Below are 20811 nucleotides of genomic sequence, written 5' to 3' on the forward strand. Positions count from 1 at the left end.
TCCACCAAAAAAAGGGGTATATTTGCTACAATGTAAATATGGCAAACATTACGTAGTTCGTACCATGAGAGCTTTGCAAATACGACTAGGGGAACATGTTTGGAACATTAAAAAAGGGTTCCCGGGTCATAGTGTTTCTAAACATTATGATCTGTGTCATCATAGGAACCCTCATGCTATGTTTTTTGTTGCTATTGAGAAATCTATTCATCACTGGAGGGGTTCTAACACTAAAAAGGGAGATTTCCTGCATTGAAACACGTAGGATATATAGTTTGAAAACAAATGTCCCTTATTGGTTTAAACGTGGAGTGGGACATTAACTGCTTTATAAATAATAGTTCACTGCTGTTTCTTTGCGCTTTCCATTTAGTGTTATTTTTTTAATTTTAGTTTTAGGTTTTATATTTATACACACACACAGTTTATATAATTCTCTTCACTCATTGAAGCATTTTACATGCCACCGTTCATTTTACATTTTCACCAATAGGTGGAGTGGTGCTAGTATTTATTAACCATTTATGGTCTTGATTCACAATTGTTATTATAATACAGGATTTATATAGCGCCAACAGTTTGCGCAGCGCTTTACAATTTGAGGGAAGACAATGCAGTTCAAAACAGGAGGAACTAGAGGGCCCTGCTCGTTAGAGCTTACAATCTAGAAGGGAGGGTCATGCACATTGTTTTAGGATTACTGATTTGTGTCACAATTTATTGTTAGCGCTACACGTTTATGCACATACACGACTTGTCCAATGAGCCAGACAAAGTCTGATCGCTTGAGGCTCCTGTACTTTGATCGGTAGTCTGGACTATTCCTGAGACCAGACCCCCTGAGCATAATCTGTGCAGAGGACGCCTCCGTACCAGGACAGGTGCATGCAAGTCCAAAGAGACGACCGTCTGTTAGTCAGCAAAAGCTAAATTGTCTACTGCAACTTTTGAAGTTTCTCCCGAAGAAGAATAACTCTGGCTGAGGACGAGTACAGAGTCAGACCCAGGTAGACTATGCTTGTGGACGGAATCAGGGCAGACTTCTGAAGATTCAGAATGCAACTGAACTCTCTCAGCGCTTGCAGAGTAATCTCCAAGTTATCCAACAAGGCGGTCGAAGACTCTGCTCGTAAAAGCAGATTGTCCAGGTACCCCAGTACCGCGATCCCCCGCTGACGCAGTAATGCTCAAACCGGGCGCCAAGACTTTTGTGAAGACCCGAGGAGCGGAAGCGAGACCAAAGGGTAATGCCACAAATTGATAATGCTCCTCACCCACGGGAAAGCGGAGGAAATGCTGATGGGCAACACATATTGGGATGTGAAGGTAGGCATTCTTGATGTCGATGGAGGCGAGGAAATCCCCCTGATGTAGGAACGGCACCACCGTGCGCATGGACTCCATGCGTAACTTCTGTACTCGCACAAAGCGGTTTAGCGCCTTAAGGTCCAGAATTGGGCGCACCTTGCCCTCCTTCCTGGGTAAAAACCTTAAAAAACTTTCCGACTTTGGAACCAGAACAATCCCCCCTTTAAGTAACAAATCTTGCACTGCCCCACAGAGATCCTTTAAGCAATCTGGGGATAAGTGCAGGTTGGAAGGAAAGAACCTTTCCGGAGGATATGATCGAAACTCAATCTTGTAGCCGGAGCAAATTAATTCATGGACCCACTTGTCCTGAAACAGGGAGAGCCACGGATCCGGAAAGCAGCAAAGACTTCTCCCCACCCCAGATATGAGTGAGGGCGCCTCTTCATGCGGAGGAATTTTTGTCCGCAGGTCTGGCAGCACCTGCTCTTGGTTTGCCCCAACCAAGACTTTTTGGAACCCCTAGCGGAGGCCCGAAAGAAAAAAGTCGCTTGTGAATGGAAAAGGAGGGTCCCCGTCTGCGACGGGACTCTTTACCCCTGGAAGCCTGGAGGAAGAACAGTACTCTTTCTCCATGTGAGGCCCTTGATGATGTCCTCCAAGGAAGATCCAAACAGGCGATCCCCCACAAATGGAAGATCAGACAAGGCCTTTTAAGAAGCCTGGTCCGCAGACCAACATTTCAGCAAGATAATGCGCCGCAGGACCACTGGTGAGACAGACCGTCTAGAAAGCAGGGGAGCGGCATCCCAAAAGCCGTCACAGACAAACTTTAGCACTTGGACCAACTGATCCGCCAGTTCCACCAAGGCAGGCCGCCCCCCGCCCAATTGCGGCGCTCGACTTGGCCGCAGCCTATATTTTTGAAGGCGCCCAGCCACCAGGACGCAAGCCCCAGCGAAGCCAACCACCCAAGGGCTGCGGAGGGGAAGGCGGATGCCCGAGCGGGAGACAGTGGCATCAGCCACCCTCACACAGTTTCCCCCCAGGAAAACCCAGTCAGCAGCAACTTCAACCAGGATGAGAACCTGGGGGCCCAACCATCCCTGGGAGAGGCACACGTCCACCCCAAAACCTTCCAGGGGTAGTGGGGGGGGGGGGGGGAGACAGCTACTTACCATATCAGGAACAGGGTGGGCACTGCTCCGAACAGGACATCGCTCCATCGTAATGTGGGTACTGTCGGCCAGGAGAAAACACCACAAACTCAGGCCGAAGTCAGTTCGTATGCGCCGCTGTGAGACAAAGGGGGAGCTGTTCTCCCTCCAGGTCACGGCATTAAAGCTTAGTCCACTCAGTAAGAGATTGCTACACCACGGCACTGGTGAAGACCGGCCTCAGTGCCGAACTAGCCAGAGTGTACATATTGAGGGCCACAGCCTCCGCCTTTCTGTCAACCAGATCTTTAAAGGCCGGGGACTATTCAAAAGGAATCATGGTTGCCTTGTCCAATCCGGAAACCGGGAGGGTCCACCACCGGTGGAACAGTCCACTTCCAAAGAAGGGACTCCTCATAGGGATATCACCTAGCAAAATCGCTTAGGGGCCCCAAGGGGACACTTTGGTCGTCCCCCACTCTTTAGTGACAACTCTGTCAAAATAGGCAGGGAAAGGGTACACCTTTGCCGCTCTGTATGGCTTGTGAGTGCCAAACAGAACTTGCGTAACTGCAGCCTCCATTTTTAAAGTCTCACGCACAGATACAATCAGTGCTTCCACCGTTGCCTTTTCATGCGTGGTTGCCTATGTAGAGGAATCATCCTCACTATCTGAGGATTCCCGGCGCATGGTTGCAGACCCAGCAGGATGACCCACATTCGCGGCCGTCAAATCAGATTCCGGTTTAGATGAGACGGGAAGGCGGGGATCGCTTTTTGCTAGCCTGTCGCCCCAAAAACCACCTTCACCCGGGACACAAAGGACTCCAGGACCGCAGTCAGTGCATGGATTGATGGTTGGGAAGGCCCTGCAGCCTCAGAGAGGGGATCAGGTGGGGAGATGTGCTTTAAAGACTCCAGGAGTCACCAGGGGGACCCCAAAAAAAGTTGGCAGCACCACGCTGGCAGCACTACCTGGTCGCCAGGCACAAAGCATCAAGTGATCCTCGGCAGAGAGGGAGAGGACCCCACCAGACTCACCACCCAGTAGAAACAGGCACCCGCAGCCTCAAGGATAATCTGCACTCCACGTGCGGCGATAAGGAAGTAAAGAGATCCAGGAGTCAGCAGCAGGGGATGAGGAAGGGTTTCCACCACCAAAAATCGCCAACCACAGGGCTCCACAGTCATGGCCAACGCTACTTTCAATGGCAAACTACCACAAAATGGCTGCCAGACTACACAAACATGGCCGCTGTGCATTGCAGCACAAGGTAAAGGAGGGGTACCTGACGGGGAGGAGGGAAACCCAGGAGTTTGAACGTATCAAGGAGGGGCCTACGTCCACCTCAAAACCCTCCAGGGGGAGAGGAGGGAGAGGGGGGGGGGGGGGGACAGCTACCCACCATACCAGGAACCAGGCAGGCACCGCACCAGACAGAACCCCCCGCGATCGAAATGGGGGGGCTATCGGCCAAGAGGAACGCTGCGACTCGGCCTGGGACCCGGTTGCATGTGGCCTCGCGAAGTGTTTAACTCGCAGGTCAGCCCTGTCCAGTGGGTCTATGTCGCGGCCAAACTAGCGCGGAGCTGAGGTCTGCGCACACTCGCTGGCCAAACTGGGGTGACCACTGGATCTGGATTATCCAGCTCGTCGCCCAGTCCTGCAGTCGGTTGTAGATCTCACAGGAAAAAAAACAGGAGAAAAATTTCTATCTAAAAAGAAAAAATTGCCAGGACCAGAGATCCCAGCAAGGAACTAGGTCCTTACTCCTAACTAGGAAGAAAAAAAAAACATACACATGTATATCCTGTTTGCTTTATATTTAGATTTATTCCAGGCAAGTATTTATACTCCTACTTGGGATATACTGCCAAAGCCCTCTATGCACTATACTTATGGAGGTCGATAGGACGTCCTAGACCCTCCAATAGAGCAGTGAGGTAAGATACATTAAATATGAGAAATTAAGTACTGTTCAATCTTTATCTCTACCCATAAGGGCTCAAGATATACCCTCATACCTCCCCCCCTCTCCCCTAAACAGGACTAATAATATAGCAAGCCCGGGAGATACATACATTGGAGGATAATAATTCCTTGAAAGAATTCTCCTTCCCCCTTCTTTTAAAACCCTCTCCTCCATATCTTTGCATGGAAAATAATAACAGGTGAATCTATATTTTTATACTTTTTTAGATTAGAACAATAAGTATATATACACATCATTCCAGGATCCCTGATAGTCATCAAAAGTACTCACTATTTCAGGTGAAGAATATTTTGTGATAGAATATACCTGACTCTAGCTCTCGACGCATGGGAGAATAACCACTATCCCCTGAAGGGTAATCCTATGGGGCTCTATTTCTCGCAGGTATGTGACCCTAACACAATTGGTATTCCATCTGGAAGTTCTTTTTTCATACCCCCCCCCCTTTTTTTTAATTCTTTCTCCCCCTTCCCCCCCCCTCCCCCCCCTTTTTTCTTTGCTTGAGCTTTGTTTCCGACTGTTGGGGGGCCTTCTTTCCCCACGGGGTGGTACCTTACAGAAGGGTGTCTTGGGGGCACCCCTGGTGAACCAGAAGAGGTTTTTATGGTAAATTTGGGGCAATATGTTGTCGCAGATGCAAATAATATTTGTTTCAATGTAAAACCAATACTGTAAAATGTATATGTTTCTTTGTCCTTTTTTGGAATTTATATTTAATTATGCTTTTCAGGAATATATGCAGATTCCCTGAGGAAGATTTCTGTACTAGACAACTGTTTGAAACGCGTTGAACTCTGCTTTTTACCTGTGACTATTGTATCATTTATGATATTTCCTAGTTTATGATTATATGTTAATATGGATATGATGATCTTTTGCCAACACCTACATTCCTTCTAAATAAATTTCACGTTTTACTATATACAACTTTTCTCTTGAGAGATTTCTACTGTTACCTCTAAAGTCCCACCAAACCAAGGGGGTTCCATTTTTCAAAGGAACGGATTGTTTTCCTGCTACCGACAGGTCCAGTAAGCAGGGAAAAGAACCAGGGGGAGGGCACCTCTCCTGCCGCCCATAAAAGTGATCCCACGGCGAATCTGCCGCTGAGACCACTTTTATGTGAAAGAGGACCGTCCGCCCTGTGAAAAAAATACAGATAGCTGCCATAACCCCAGTATTTAACGTCAAAGTAGCGACGTAGTCCGGAAGTGATAAGTGTAATTTTTCCAAAACAATTGCATTTAAAAAAAAAAACAAAAAAAAAAAAAACTGCTGTGCAAATATACCGTGCAACATTAAAAATTGCAACAATTGCCGCCCACCTTAGAATCCCAGCTTCTTCCCAAGCCGCTGGGACACTTTTTGTGCCCCCTTGGTGATTGACATATGCCACAGCCATGGCACTGTCCGATTGAATCCTTACCGGGCGCCTATGCAGATGATCCGTCCAATGGGTCAGGCAAAGCCTGATATCCTGAATTTCCAGGAGATCGGCAGTCTGGGCTCCTCCAGAGTCCAAACCCCCTGAGACGCCTCCCCACATGGACAGGCTGGCATCCCTGGTGACCACCGTCCACTACAGGGGAAGGAAGGATTTTCCCTCTCGTACCCCGGCTCAACAGGATCACATTGTCTAGAGATTGTGGACTCTTGTTCCATTTGACAAGATCTCCCTTTGCAGAAGTCACGGGTGAAACTGTGCAAACGGAACTGCCTCGAAGGTGGAGACCATCAGATCCAGCACTTGCATACAAGTCCTGAAAGATGACCGACTGTTGGACAACAGGAGCCGAATCGCATCCTGCAACTTCTGGAGATTTTCCCCCTGGAAGAAACACCCCGGCGAAGGCTGAGCCCAGGGTCAGGCCCAGGTAGTCCCAGCTTGGTGGATGGAACCAGAGCAGATTTTTGGAAATTCAGTTTCTATCTGAACTCTTGCAAGGTTCGCACAGTAATGTCCAGGTTGTCTGACAAGGCAGTTGGGGACACTGCTCTCAGAAGATGATAGTCCAGGTACTCCAGTACCACAATCCCCTGCTGCCGCAGCAACGCTAACACCGGGCCAAAACCTTTGTGAACACCTGAGGAGAGGAGGCTAGACCAAATGGTAACTCCACGAATTGATAAATGCGCCTCGCACACGGCAAAGCGAAGAAAACGCTTAAAAACGGAATTTTTGTAAAATCTTACCTGTAAAATTCCTTTCTCTGAGTCCTCCGACAGTCGCCGCCTCTTCATATTCGTCACATATGGGGTATTAGACTTTGCTCCGAAGGAGTAGCTAGGCAACAGAATATGTTAACAATAAAGCTTTAACATATCCCACCCTCAAGGGGTGGTCCCCTCAGTCAATACCCTCCTACTTCCTGCAACCATATCTCAGTTTTAGTGGAATAGCAGTAGAGTATACATTCAAACCCCAAAAGAGGGGCGGGGGCGGCGACTGTCGGAGGACTCAGAGAAAGGAATTTTACAGGTAAGATTTTACAAAAATTCCGTTTTCTCTTACGTCCTCCGACAGTCGCCGCCTCTTCATATTCGTCACATATGGGGACGTCCCAAAGCAGTGCAAACATGAGGGGTGGGAAACGCATCCGCGCCGAAAGGCAACGCAGTCTCCACATCAAAGAAAGGAACCTTACCAAAGGAAGGAAACCAGCTGGGCAACAGCAAAAATAAGTGCTCAACAGGAGCAACAACCCAGGAAAGGACAAAAAAAAAAAAACCAGGGGATACAAAAAACTATCCCAACAGCCAGGAGTCCCCAACAAGGGACCCTAGGGAACAGCCGCACTAAGAACCTTGCGGCCAAAGGAAGCATCCGCCGATGCCTGAACATCTACTTTGTAGAATTTTGTGAAGGTGTGCACGGTCGACCAAGTCGCCGCCTTACACACCTGGGCTACAGAAGCCCCATGACGGCAGGCCCAAGACGTACTCAGAGATCTAGTAGAGTGCGCCTTCACAGGCACAGGGGGAACCTTCCCCTGCAAGGCATAGGCCTGTTCAATGGTCTGCCTGATCCATTTGGCGATGGTAGAGGCCGAAGCCGCCATGCCCTTCCGAGGACCCTCTGGAAGAACAAACAAGGAGTCCGTCTTACGAAAAGACTCAGTCGATTTAAGGTAAACCCTTATCGCCCGAACAACATCCAGAGAGAGCAATCTCATCTCCTTTGGATGTTTAGGCTTCGTGCACAACGAAGGCAAAACAATATCCTCGTTAAGATGGAATTCCGAAACTCGTTTCGGCAGAAAAGAAGGATTAGGTCGCAAGACCACCTTATCCAAATGAACAACCAGGTACGGAGACTTGCAGGACAAAGCCGCCAGTTCCGACACTCTGCGAGCCGAAGTGATCGCCACCAAAAAGGCGACCTTTTTGGACAACATAGACAACGAGATCTCCCTGATCTGTTCAAAAGGAGCACGTTGTAACACAGATAGAACAAGATTCAAGTCCCAAGGGGGCAAAGGATCCCTCCTAGGAGGAACCAGATGCCGCACACCCTGAATAAAGGTGCCAACCAAGGAGTTAGAAGCCACGGGACGTTGAAACAGAACGGCCAGCGCAGACACCTGACCCTTTATCGAAGCCAGCGCCAAACGCTGATCGACACCCGTCTGAAGGAAAGACAGCACACGGGAAACCGAGTACGTGCGGGGTGAAAACCCCCTGGACTCACACCAGGCAAAATAGGCCTTCCAAGTACGGTAATAAACCTTCCCCGAGGAAGACTTCCTCGCGTTGATCAAAGTATGAACGACCTCTGGAGAGAGACCCTTCTCCTTCAGGACCTCGGTCTCAACAGCCAGGCCGTCAAAGCCAGCGACTGTAAAGCAGGATGGTAAATCGGTCCCTGAGACAGTAGATCGTCTCGAAGAGGTAGACGCCAAGGGGCGTCGACCGCCAGATTCACGAGGTCTGCGTACCAGGACCGGCGAGGCCAGTCCGGTGCCACAAGAATCACCGTGTTGCGTTCCGAGAGTAACCTGCGAAGGAACCTGGACAGCAACTGAATCGGTGGGAACGCGTACATCAGCCTGTACCGATGCCACGGGGCCACTAACGCGTCTGACGCGTCTGGCCGAGGGTCGCGCGTCCTTGCCACGAACCTTCTCACCTTGTTGTTGAGACGAGACGCGAACAGGTCCACATCTGGAAGACCCCACTTCGCGCACAACATCTGGAAGACAGCCGGGTGGAGAGACCATTCCCCCTGATCCAGGGTCTGGCGACTCAGATAGTCCGCCTGCCAGTTCTCCACTCCCGGAATGTGAACCGCCGTTATCGCCGGGACATGAGTCTCGGCCCAAGACAGAATGTCGGCCACTTCTCGAGCCGCTCGGGCACTCCTGGTGCCCCCTTGGTGGTTGATGTAGGCCACCGCCGTGGCATTGTCCGTCTGCACCCGAACCGGGCAGCCCTGCAGCCGGTCCGTCCAGCGATGAAGACAGAGCCTTATCGCACGCAATTCCAGAATGTTGATCGGGAGGGAAGACTCCCCCTCCGACCAGGTCCCCTGGGCGGACAGAACGCCCAGAACACCACCCCAGCCCGACAGGCTGGCATCCGTGGTGATTACCGTCCATGAGATCGGACGAAACGACTTGCCCCCGGACACCAACGGGGACTGGAGCCACCACAGAAGGTTTTCCCTGGTGCGATGACTCAACGAGATCTGAAGATCCAGAGATTGAGGTCGCCCGTCCCACTTGGACAGGATCTCCGCTTGGAGACCCCGCGTGTGAAACTGCGCGAAAGGAATCGCCTCGAAGGCCGAGACCATCAATCCCAGACATCTCATGCACGTCCGCAGAGACGAGTGTGGAACGTCCCTGAGGGACCTGACTCCCTCCTGAAGAGTCCTGAGTTTGTCTTCCGGCAGGAAGACCTTCGCCTGCACCGAGTCCAGTATCATTCCCAGATAGGGAAGACGAACCGACGGACTCAGTGTCGACTTTGGAACATTTATCGTCCAACCAAACTCCTGCAGAGTTTGCATTGTGACAGACAGGTCCTCCTCCAGACCCTGTCTGGTCGCAGACCGAACCAGAATGTCGTCCAGATACCCCAGGACAGAAATGCCCTGGGCCCTCAATAATGCCAGAACCGGTGCAAGCACCTTGGTGAAGACCCGCGGAGCCGAGGCGAGACCAAAGGGCAACGCCACGAACTGGTAGTGATCCTCCGCAATGGCAAATCGAAGGTATCTCTGATGACCCTCGAATATGGGGATGTGAAGGTACGCATCCTTCAAATCGATGGAGGCCATGAATTCCCCCGGAACCAGGGCAGCCACCACCGAGCGCAGGGATTCCATGCGGAACTTGCGAACCCGCACAGAGCGGTTCAGAGCCTTCAAGTCCAGAATCGGACGAACCTTGCCCTCCTTCCTGGGCACGGTGAACAGATTGGAATAAAACCCCCGAAATCTGTCCCGATGAGGCACCGGAACCACCACTCCCTGAGCCCTCAGGTCCCGCACCGCCAGGTGCAGATCCCGCAGGCGCTCTGGAGACAGTTGAAGATTTGAGGGAAAAAATCTGCTCTCCGGCCGAGAGAGAAACTCGATCTTGTAACCAGATCGAACGATTTCCAGAACCCATCTGTCCCGCACACGGGCCAACCAGGGCTGAAGAAAACCGAGCAAGCGTCCCCCCACCCCAAAACTGGGTGAGGGCGCCCCTTCAGGCCGAACTGTTATGGGCTGCAGGTCCGGATTGGCCGGACTTCTGTTTCCCAGACCAGGGCTTCTTCTGAGAGCCTTGGCCTTTGAACGGTTTGCCCTTGTAGTGCGGCCGAAAGGCACGAAAGGACCCCTGAGGGGGCCGAAAATTAGCATGCTTCTTCCCAGAAGCCCCCTTAGCCTTGGGGAAATGGGGCAAGAGAGTGCTCTTACCCCCGGTGATCCCCTTAATCAACACATCCAGGGACTCCCCAAAAAGGCGAGACCCATCATAAGGCAGATTGGCTAAGGTCTTACGTGAAGATTGGTCCACCGACCAACATTTCAACCAAACCAGGCGGCGAGACAACACCGCCACGCTGTGCACACGTGCAGCCAACGGAATCAGGTCCAGGTCCGCATCACACAGATACATGACACCCTGGTGGATCTGATCCACCATATTCAGGGTCGCCGCCGAGGCCGAATCGGCCACTAGGACGCGCCTAAGCATCTGCGTCCAACTTGCGATCGCCTGGGCCGCCATGAGAGAAGCAAACAGAGCCTTAAGCATAGAACCCGTAACAGAATAAGTATGACGGGCAAGAGACTCCAGTCTCCTATCCGTGGCATCACGGAAAACAGGGGAACCCTCTGCAGGAATCGCAGTGGCTTTGTTCAAAACCGCAATTGCATGATCCACTGGCGGAGGCACACACCACCGTTCATCAGTGGCAGGCGAGAAAGGATAACGCAGTTTGAATTTACTTGGTACCGCAAAAGGCTTGCGCAGATCGCGCCATTGATCCTTAACAGCGCGCTGAAAATCAGCATTGCAGGGAAAAACCTGCGGCGTCCTGCGTTTCCTCTGCGTCCCATAAGCCGCCAAGGCAGCGGGGGGACACACTTCGTCCTGTAAACGTAGCGTCTGCTTAATGGAAGCAATCAACTCATCCATGATTGCAAGCTCTTCAGGCGAGCCAGGGGGAGAATTATCAACCCCCTCAACTTCAGCCTCTACCTCAGACCCCACTAGATCAAGAGAGGAGCGGGACCCCGATAAGGAGGTCCCTGCCAGAACAGCCCCATCACCTTCACCCTCAGAATCAGAGGACAGAGCAACTCTGGGCCGTTTAGTAGATTGAGCAGCCACCAGCATTTGCACCTGGGCAGCAAGGCCAGCCACAATAGTGGCTAAATCCCCCCCTGGGGGGGAAACAGCGGTCCCCTGGCTTTCCACCAATACTGTAGGAAACTTGCCCTCCTGAGAATCCATTGCCCCTGTAATGCCAGACAACCAAGGGTTAACTGCCCCCTTTTAGCAAGCGCGGCAAGCGCAGCCCACCGCACCACACTCAGGCACAATGAGACCCCCACAGGGAATATACAAACTGAATACAGGCAATGGATAGCAAGAATAGAAGGATAAAACCTGAGGAGACCCCGCTGCTGCTGCTGCCTCGATCGGTGTTCCTGGAAAGAGGAAGTGATGCTGCCAGGGCGCTCTATGTAAGCCTATGGAGGCTACAAGAAAATGGCCGCCGTGCATGTAAACCATGCGGCCGGAGCGGGCGCCGGTAAAATGGCGTCGTTTGGCGCCGAAAACGCCGCTCCACAGTGCATAAAAACACACACATTACATCCCAATATAAGGATACATGTTAGATCGCCGCAGCGATCGCTGTATATGCCCAAACATGCCAAGAAAAAACATGCCCCACAGCACACAGCTCCTCACACTGCCCAGCCTGACACACACAGTGTCATACAGCTCCCCCCCCCCTTGCAGCCCACAGCATGCAGCCGAGAGATAGGGAGACAAGCAGTGTGATTAAAGGCAGGTTACACAGTCCCAGACTGAGACCCCCCCAGACAGACAGGTCCCCACATAAATACACTTACCTCACATGGCGTGGGGAGCCCGCACAGGCGAACAAGCCGCTGCACATGAGGCAGGGAGAGTCGCAATTCAAGACGCACACAATGGAGGTTAAGAAACCGCACAGCGTCCGGTGAGGTAGCCACCTCACCAATCATCCCTGCACCGAACAGGGATGGGTCGTTCACTGTGCCAGGAGCGTTACCTGGCTGAACGCTCGATGGCAGACTGGGAAGCCACTGACCCACGACCTGCGACCAGGGGGATCAGCCCGAGACCCAGTCCGCATGATCCTCTTCGTCCGAAGAACTAACTAATGCTGACAAAAATAACAGCTAAGTAAAGGTAGAGAGAAAACTCAAACAAAATATTAAAAAGAAGAAAGAGTCTGGGACAGAAAGTCCCAGCACAGAGAGAGCCAGCCACTCCTGACAAGCTAGACATTAAAACTGAGATATGGTTGCAGGAAGTAGGAGGGTATTGACTGAGGGGACCACCCCTTGAGGGTGGGATATGTTAAAGCTTTATTGTTAACATATTCTGTTGCCTAGCTACTCCTTCGGAGCAAAGTCTAATACCCCATATGTGACGAATATGAAGAGGCGGCGACTGTCGGAGGACGTAAGAGAAACATAATTTGGAATATGAAGGTAAGCGTCCTTGATATTGATAGAGGCCAGAAGATCCCCTTGATGAAGGGATGCCACCACCGTGCAGAATGGACTCCATCCAGAATTTTTGTAACTGCACAAAGCAGTTCAAAGCTTTGAGGTCCACGAAAGGACGAACTTTGCCTTTGTTCCTGGGAACAGTAAATAGGTTTGAATAAAACCCCTAAAAGCATTCCCATTCCGGAACCGGTATAATGACTCCTTGTAAGAACAAATGTTGCACCACACTCGAGGAGACCTCGCAGGCGATCTGGGGACAAACGCAGGTTGGAAGGAAAGAACCTTGCTGGAGGCGAAGACCGAAAATCGATGTTAACCAGACCGAATCAGCTCGTGGACCCACCTGTCTTGAATCAAGGAGGTCCACGGATCCTGAAAGAAGCGAAGACATCCCCCCACCCTACATACGGGTGAGGGCGCCCCTTCAGGCAGAAGAGGGCTTGATTTCGGGTCTGGAGAGACCTGCTCTCAGCTTACCAGACCAGATTTTGATCCCTTGTTCTTCTTGTAAGCCGAGAAGAATAGCCCACGTTTGCGAGGAGACTCCTTGCTCCTGGTAGCCTGCGGGAGAAGAGTACTCTTCCCCTCTTTAAGACCCTTAATGATCTCATCCATGAAAGCGCCGAACAGGCGATCTCCTACAAAGGGGAGATCCGAAAGGACCTTCTTGGAAGCCTGGTCCGCAGACCAGTATTTGAGCCATATCATGCGCCGAAGGATCACCATTGTTACAGATACCCTGCAGACTAAGGGAGCCGCATCCAGAGAGGCATCACAGATGAACTGCAACCCCTGGACTAACTGGTCCACCAGCTCAGCGAGGCTAGGGGGAATCTGTTCCCCTTCCAAATCCTGGGGCAAAAGCTTTGCCCATTCCGTTAAGTTCTGGGAAACCATGAGAATCCACCACAGGTGGTACTGTCAGCTTTAACAGGGACTCTTCAAAAGGATATCTCCTAGCGAAACACTTTGGCACACCGACAGTGCGTTTAGGGAAACCCCACTGACTCACGACAATTTTGTCAAAATAGGTGGGAAAGGGGAATACCTTTGTCGCCTTTGAGGATCTGCGGGTACTGAAATATACCGGTGTCTCCGACACAGCAGCAGCTGCGTCCTCCAGATTTAAAGTTTCCTGCACTGATACGATCAGTGCATCCACTAGCACCTTTTCGTGCGTGGCCTTAGTGGAAAAGGAATCATTCTCACTAGCAGAGCACTCAGGGTGCGTGGCCACAAATCCAGTAGGGATACTCGCGTCTGCGGCAACCAGATGAAACTCAGAATCTGAGGAGACAGAGGGTGCAGGTGAAGGCGGGGGGTGCTTTTTGCCCGTCCCGTTTTGCAGGACCATATCTACCTTGGACACTTATAACTCTAGGACTGCTGTCATTGCAGACAGAGGGGCCCCCCAATCTCTGAGAGGGGGGTCAGGTAATGAAACATGCTTCAGGGACTCTATGGTTAACCTGGGGACCAAATTAGCAAAAATAGAAAAAGCACTGCTAAACGACCCCCAACCACTGCAAAAGCGGCACCAGAAATCCCAGTGCACCAAGTTGCTGCTATAGCAGAAAGAGGGAGAGCCGTTTGTACCCAAAAGGGACTCATCACCACCAACTCATGTACAGAGCAGAGAGCCAAGCTTCACGCCGTTTGGCGATCAGAGAAAAGGAAGAAATCCAGGAAGTAACCCTAGAGAGGTCCACCACTGAATCACCGCTCCATAGGCTTTAAAGACAGTGCCACCGCTTTATATCAATGGGATACTACAAGAAAATGGCCACCGACATATACAGCAGCCATCCACAACAAAATAGCGGCTCCACACGGCTCCCAAGACCCCAGAAACCAATGGGCACTAAGGAGGGGCCCTGGCAGGAGCCCCCACCAGGACCACCCCCCCCCCCCCCCAAAAAATGTGTTTAGCAGCAGGCGGCACCCCCCCCCCCCCCCCCCATCATGCGCTCAACACCCCCAAACAGACATTACATGTATGGCAACACCTGGGGGGGGGGGGAGCTAGGTGTGGGTAAATGGGGGTGGGCCTGATAAATGAGGTTGGATGCTATGCGGGAAGGACCCCTCCTTGGGGGTCTGACTGTCCAAGGGAGGGGCCCATGTCCACCCTAAAAGGCCACCAGGGGAAGGGGAGATACTACTTACCACACCATGGAAACCGCGAGACTCCGGCCAGACCAGGTCTGTGCGTCCTCCCGAGACGATTAACTCGCCGGCCAGCCCCCGTCCAGTGGGGCTATGTCGCGGCCGACCTAGAGCGGAGCTGAGGTCAGGTCGTGCTCGCTGGCCGGACTGGGAGATCATAAGGATCTAGGATATCAGTCCGACTCCCAATCTGGCAGTTGATTATAGTTCTGACAGGAACAGAAAATAATATAAGAAGGAAAAAATTCCATTGAGAAAAGGAAAAAAAAAAATGCTATGACCAGACAACCCTGCAAGGAGCTAGGTCCTTACTCCTGACTTGGTCAGAAAAAAAAAAAAAACAGAGTGTCTATAACAGGAAGTGGGATATATATTCCCTGGGACTGCCCCATAGGCGTGGTAAAGTTTTTTCTTGCCTAGTGTCCTACTCCAGCATAACCCAATGGTCAAGAAGATTCTGGAGCTGTGTCCATCAATAAGTTTCCAAGTCACCTTTTAGTAACGTCACCCATTCTGTAATGGTCTGTGACACCAATGTGATCACAAAGACTGGTTTTAGTATGGAGCCCGTTTGTAAATGGCGGGACAGAGACTCAATCCATCTATCCACTGGGTCTGTAAAAGCCGGGGATTCTTCCACCGGAACTACCATAGATTTGTTCAGTCTGGAACTGGATGAACCACCTTAGGTGAATTGGTCCACCTAGTGGAAACCGCATCCTCAAAGGGGTAACGCCGTTTAAAGCGCTTGACTATCATTAACATCTGTTTGAGGCGTCCGCAGCGGCCATATCTGCTTCAGAATCTGAGGATACCACAGAGGGAGGTGAAAGCAAAAAGATGCTTTCAGTTAGCAGTATTTTTCAAAACTTAATTCACTTTTGACAGCAGGCTTTCCAAAACTGCTGTAAAAACAGACAAGGGCTGTGACCCAAAGGGTCCCGCAGCCGTACTGAGGGGGTCTGTAGGTGAAATTTTGTCCTGGGACTCCATTAGCAATGAAAAGAAAAAAGTGCAGTGTCACTTTAGAAAAGTCGCAAAAACGGGATTTGCGCCGCTGGCAGTCCCAGCCTAACACAGCCTGCAGCAGTGTGAGTGGGGAATGCATACAGGGACCCCAAAAACATTACCACCAAACCAGTCTGGAAGCTTCAGGAACGTTCCTTGATGAAGATAGAAATGATTTGCCACAGAATATGAAAACCACCTGGGTCATGCCTAGAGCCTTTAGTGTCTCCCCTTGCTGTCCAGCAATCTGTACTACAAGAAAATGGCCGCCACATGCATTCTTATGGGGAACTAACAAAACATGGCCGCCCATGCATAGTAATGAGAAAAAAAATTCACATTAAGGCAGAAAGAAGTCTAGAGCAAAATGGCAGCCCCCACGGCACGCCATGAGGTCTCCAGGACCCCCATGGGGGGGTCATCAGACCAGAAGCATTGGAGGGTCCCCAGGAGGAGACCCCACCAGGACAGATGCCGCCCCCTCCCCGAGACCGCCAGGGAATTCGGGGGGGGGGGGGGGGACACTTACCAAACCACGGTATCAGGCGGGCGCCACTCCGAACAGACCACCTCCTACCTGGGGTGGGGGTGCTGAAAGCAAGGATACGCTGCGACTCAGGGCATCCCAGGTTGTCCTTGTTCCGGCAAGATAGTCCACTCGCAGGCTCGTCCCCATCCATCGGGGCTCTGGCGCGGTGAGGCTTAGTGCTGGAGTATAACCTGCTCACGCCCGCTGGCCAGGTTGGGAGACCTTAAGGATCTAGAACATCCAGTCCAAAACCCAGCCGGCTGTTGCTTGTAGTTCTCCAGGAACTCTAACTAAAAGAAATGAATCATTAAAAAAAAACAAAGTACCCAAAAAACAACTAAGACCGAAGTCCCAGCAGGGAACTAGGTTCTACTCATAAACTAAGCAGAAAAACTGAGGGCTATAGCAGAGTGTGTGGGGTTATGCTTGCAGGGACAGCCCCATAGGCATGGTAAAGCTTTTTCCTGCCTAGTGTCCTACTCCTGTAGGGGGCAGTATAACTAATGGTCAAGAAGATATGAAGCTGCATCTGTCAATGAACAAAAGAGAAATGTCATTTTTGGTGAGATACTCACAATAGGAGCACATCTAAATGGATGCAGGCCCAGCAGATTTCCTCAGAGCCCTGCAGCTGCCACAGCTGATAGATAATTATGAAACCAATGATTTCTTCAGAATAGCAAAAGGTAGGAATCTGCAACAAAGTTTGTTAAAATTCCTGCAATGTACAGCATCACCCAGAGGGGAGTGTTTTTTCTCAACAAAAAGTGGAGTTACGCTTTAAAGTCTGCGATGGGATATGACTTTGTTGAGCAGGAAGTGGATAATAAAAGTTTCTCTATGATGATGTCTAATAGTGGTTTGGTATTTTTGTAAAATTTTCAGTTATTTATTTACATCAGAGAAGCACCCGAAGCCCCTTTTAAGCATCTGTTCTCTACAGTTGGTTTTTGGAGCCAGGGTTTTACTTCTCCTGTTTCTGATGAGTTTTTTTTTTCCCAGCTCCTCCTTTGTCCCAATTAGGCCTCTTGCACACTGCAGCTTGAAAAAGCTCAGTACAGCCTTTTTTTTTTTTTTACTGAGCTAAAATACATCCCATTAATTGTAATGTGTCTATTCACAATGGCACGTAAACAAGTGCCGTGCATTCTTCAGAAAAAAAATTGAAAAATCTGCTTTTTTGGACAGTAATTTAAGCTTCATGTGCACAAATAAGCCCAAATGCACACGAACGTCTATTTACATATTGTGCAGAATAACGTAAGAATACGTTTTGACGTGAACAAATATGCACAAAATCACATAAAACCTAAAGAACTCGTGTTTTTGAGAGGAGCTTTCGAGCAGAAAAGATGCCTAAGTGCCCAAAAATGCGCTAAAAAGAGCGAAAGAGTATGAAAATTCAATAAAAAAAAAAAAAAATTATGAAATTAAGTTCATGTTAAAATTGCAGCTAATATTTCCAATTCAGGGAAGCCTGCCCTACCCCCACCTAAGAAGGGTACCTGAGTCACCTCCATCAGATCATGCCTGCAGCTATTACCTTTTGTACCACCTCCCCCTGAGACTGTAAGCTCCATGAGCAGGGCCCTCCTACTCCTCCTGTATTGTAATTGTACTGTCCCCCTTAGTGTAAAGCGCTGCGCAAACTGTTGGTGCTATCTAAATCCTGTATAATAATAATAATAATAATTCCAGACACTAGGTAATTTAGCACATCATAAAGGAAGCAGAGCCCCACTGATAAAACAAGTTGTGCCTGTGACAAACTACTGCTAGGATATACCATACAACTGCTCTTTCAGTCCAGATCACGAAACAGCAACAAAACCTAACAACGACACTGCTTGCTACTGCTCAGTATCCCTTACCTCTGATGACACGGCAGCAGTGGAAAGGACAGTATGTGCTCCATTTCTGTTCAGACTCGCTTGGCTTTCCTTAATACCATTCTCCATACCACGATTCTTCCCAGCTATGTTAGAAAACAAAGCGACTCCTGACAAAGAAAAGAAAAAAAAAAAAAAAGGATATCTTCAAGCAGTACTCTTTTACCTGGTGGTTTAAAGCAAGTCATGTAAACAGCAGAACATTTCTTCTAATGACTTTCAGTGCAGTGTTAAGGTGAAAAAAAAAAAAAAAAAAGGAGGGGGGTGAGCAACATGCAGCCAGTAATGTTACTGAGCATTGGCACTAGTCAACAGCTTATTTTCAGACTACTATATCAAAACATCCCAAGCATTGCTGCAAGGTCCTGACTCCAAGGTAAAAATGACAAGCAGCAAAATCAGTGTTTAATATATGTAAAAAAAGTGCCATACAGACTGAGCAATCAATTATAAATGCATTTACAAGAAACATCAATAACGTAGCCAAATGTTTTCAAAGGCACAAATGAAAATATTAGGGGTGCAAACTGGTGCTTCAATTTCTGAGCCTAAACTGCTAATCAACAGTATAAGCAGATCCAGGGAAAGCAGGTTATGAAAGGAAGATGGTTGCTTAACCACTTTAGCCCCGGAAGGTATACCCCCCTTAATGACCAGGCCAATTTTTTGTGATACGGCACTGTGTTACTTTATTGACAATTGCGCAGTCGTGCAACGCTGTACCCAAATAAAATTGATGTCCTTTTTTTTCCCCCACAAATAGAGCTTCTTTTGGTGGTATTTGATCACCTCTATGTTTTTTTTTTTTTTTTTGCGCTATAAACCAAAAAATCACTAACAATTTTGAAAAAAAAAAAAATGCTAAAAATTGAAAATCTCAATTGATTGCAGGTTTAGGCGGTATTTACTGCAAAAATAAGAAACACTCCTTAAATACCACATAAACTTGTCTAAAGGTAAATTCCCAAAAATGTAAACAAATACATCTGTTAACACCTTGACCGCCGGAAGATTTCACCCCCTTTGCGACCAATCATTTTTTAACTATTCAGCACTGTGCTACTTTAACCACTTCAGCTCCGGAAGGTTTTACCCCCTTCCTAGCCAGAGCACTTTTTGCAATTTGGCACTGCGCTGCTTTAACTGGTAATCGTGCGGTCACACAACGCTGTACCCAAACAAAATTGCGTTCTTTTTTTCCCACAAATGAAGCTTTCTTTTGGCGGTATTTGATCACCACTTGGATTTTTCATTTCTGCGATATATAAACTAAGGAAATACTGAAAAAAAAAAATTATAATTATAATTATATATATATATATATATATATATATATATATATATATATATATATATATATATATATATATATATATATATTAAATCTTCTACTTTTTGTTAAAAAAAAAAATCCAATAAACTTAATTTTTGTTATACATTTAGGCCAAAATGTATTCAGCCACATCTTGGATAAAAATTCAGTTTATTTATTGGTTTGCGCAAAAGTTATAGCATCTACTAACTATGGTACGTTTACTTATTTACTAATTTATGCAGCTTTTAGTTTATGACTGCCTATCTCATTTCTTGAGATACTAAAATGGCAGGCGAGTACAACCCCCCCCCCCCCCCCCCCAAATTACCCCTTTTTGGAAAGTAGAAACCCCAAGGAATTTGCTGAGAGGCATGTTGAGCCCATTTAATATTTCGTCATTTTTTGTCACAAGTAATAAAAAAAAATAATTACACATGCCATGGGAATATGTGGAATTACACCCCAAAATACATTATGCTGCTTCTCCTGAGTATGGGGATACCCCACGTGAGACTTCTTGGGAGCCTACCCATATACAGGACCCCAAAAACCAATCACCGCCTTCAGGCTTTCTAAGGGCGAAAATTGCTCATTTCACTTCCTCACTACCTATCACAATTTGGGAGGCCATGAAATGCCAAGATAACACAAACCCCCCCTTCCCCCCTCCCCCAAATGACCCCTTTTCAGAAAATCGACACCCCAAGCTATTTGCTGAGAGGCATGTTGAGTATTCTGCAGATCTCGCTTTAAGTCACAAAGTTTTTTTTCTTTTTTTTTTTTTTTTTTTTTAAATTTTCAAAAAATACTACATTTTCATTTTCTTTCTTCATTTTCCAAAATAAAGGAGAGCTGCAAAACCATACGCTGCTGGTCCTAGTTGGGCATATATAGGAATGTTTTTTTTTCATGCAGTCTGTGGGCTGAACGAAAAAAAGAGAACCTAACCGATTCTTTTATTCACATCGATCTATCAGTGGTATGCCCACCATTGCCCTGCATCAACCCACTTCTAATAACGGGCATGCACTGTTTTTTTTTTCTTTCGTTCAGCCCGTGGTACGATGTGGTGAAGAAATCTCTGTCAAGAAAAGTGAATAAAAATGTATGCCAAAGCATAGGGGAGATTCACCCTCTGTGTCCACCCCATCTCCTATGCTTCGCCATACTTACATTTATTTATTTTTAACTGCGGTGGAGAAATCACCTCCTACAGCCTCTCAT

At 48.7% G+C, this 20811-nt stretch overlaps 1 protein-coding gene across 1 annotated transcript in view; it reads right to left on the reverse strand.

Annotated features, from left to right (window-relative positions):
• SLC25A42 (solute carrier family 25 member 42) overlaps window positions 1-18395 on the reverse strand; it is a 133837-nt gene extending 115442 nt beyond the window's left edge. Inside the window, exon 1 of the mRNA XM_082243919.1 lies at window positions 18255-18395. Coding sequence (XP_082100045.1) covers window positions 18255-18341 — 87 coding nt within the window. The 5' untranslated portion in view covers window positions 18342-18395. The remainder of the gene's footprint in view (window positions 1-18254) is intronic.
• Window positions 18396-20811: the final 2416 nt, after the last annotated feature.

The sequence above is a fragment of the Pelophylax lessonae genome (genome assembly GCF_965119305.1).
Source record: "Pelophylax lessonae genome assembly, chromosome: 1".
NCBI lineage: Eukaryota > Metazoa > Chordata > Amphibia > Anura > Ranidae > Pelophylax > Pelophylax lessonae.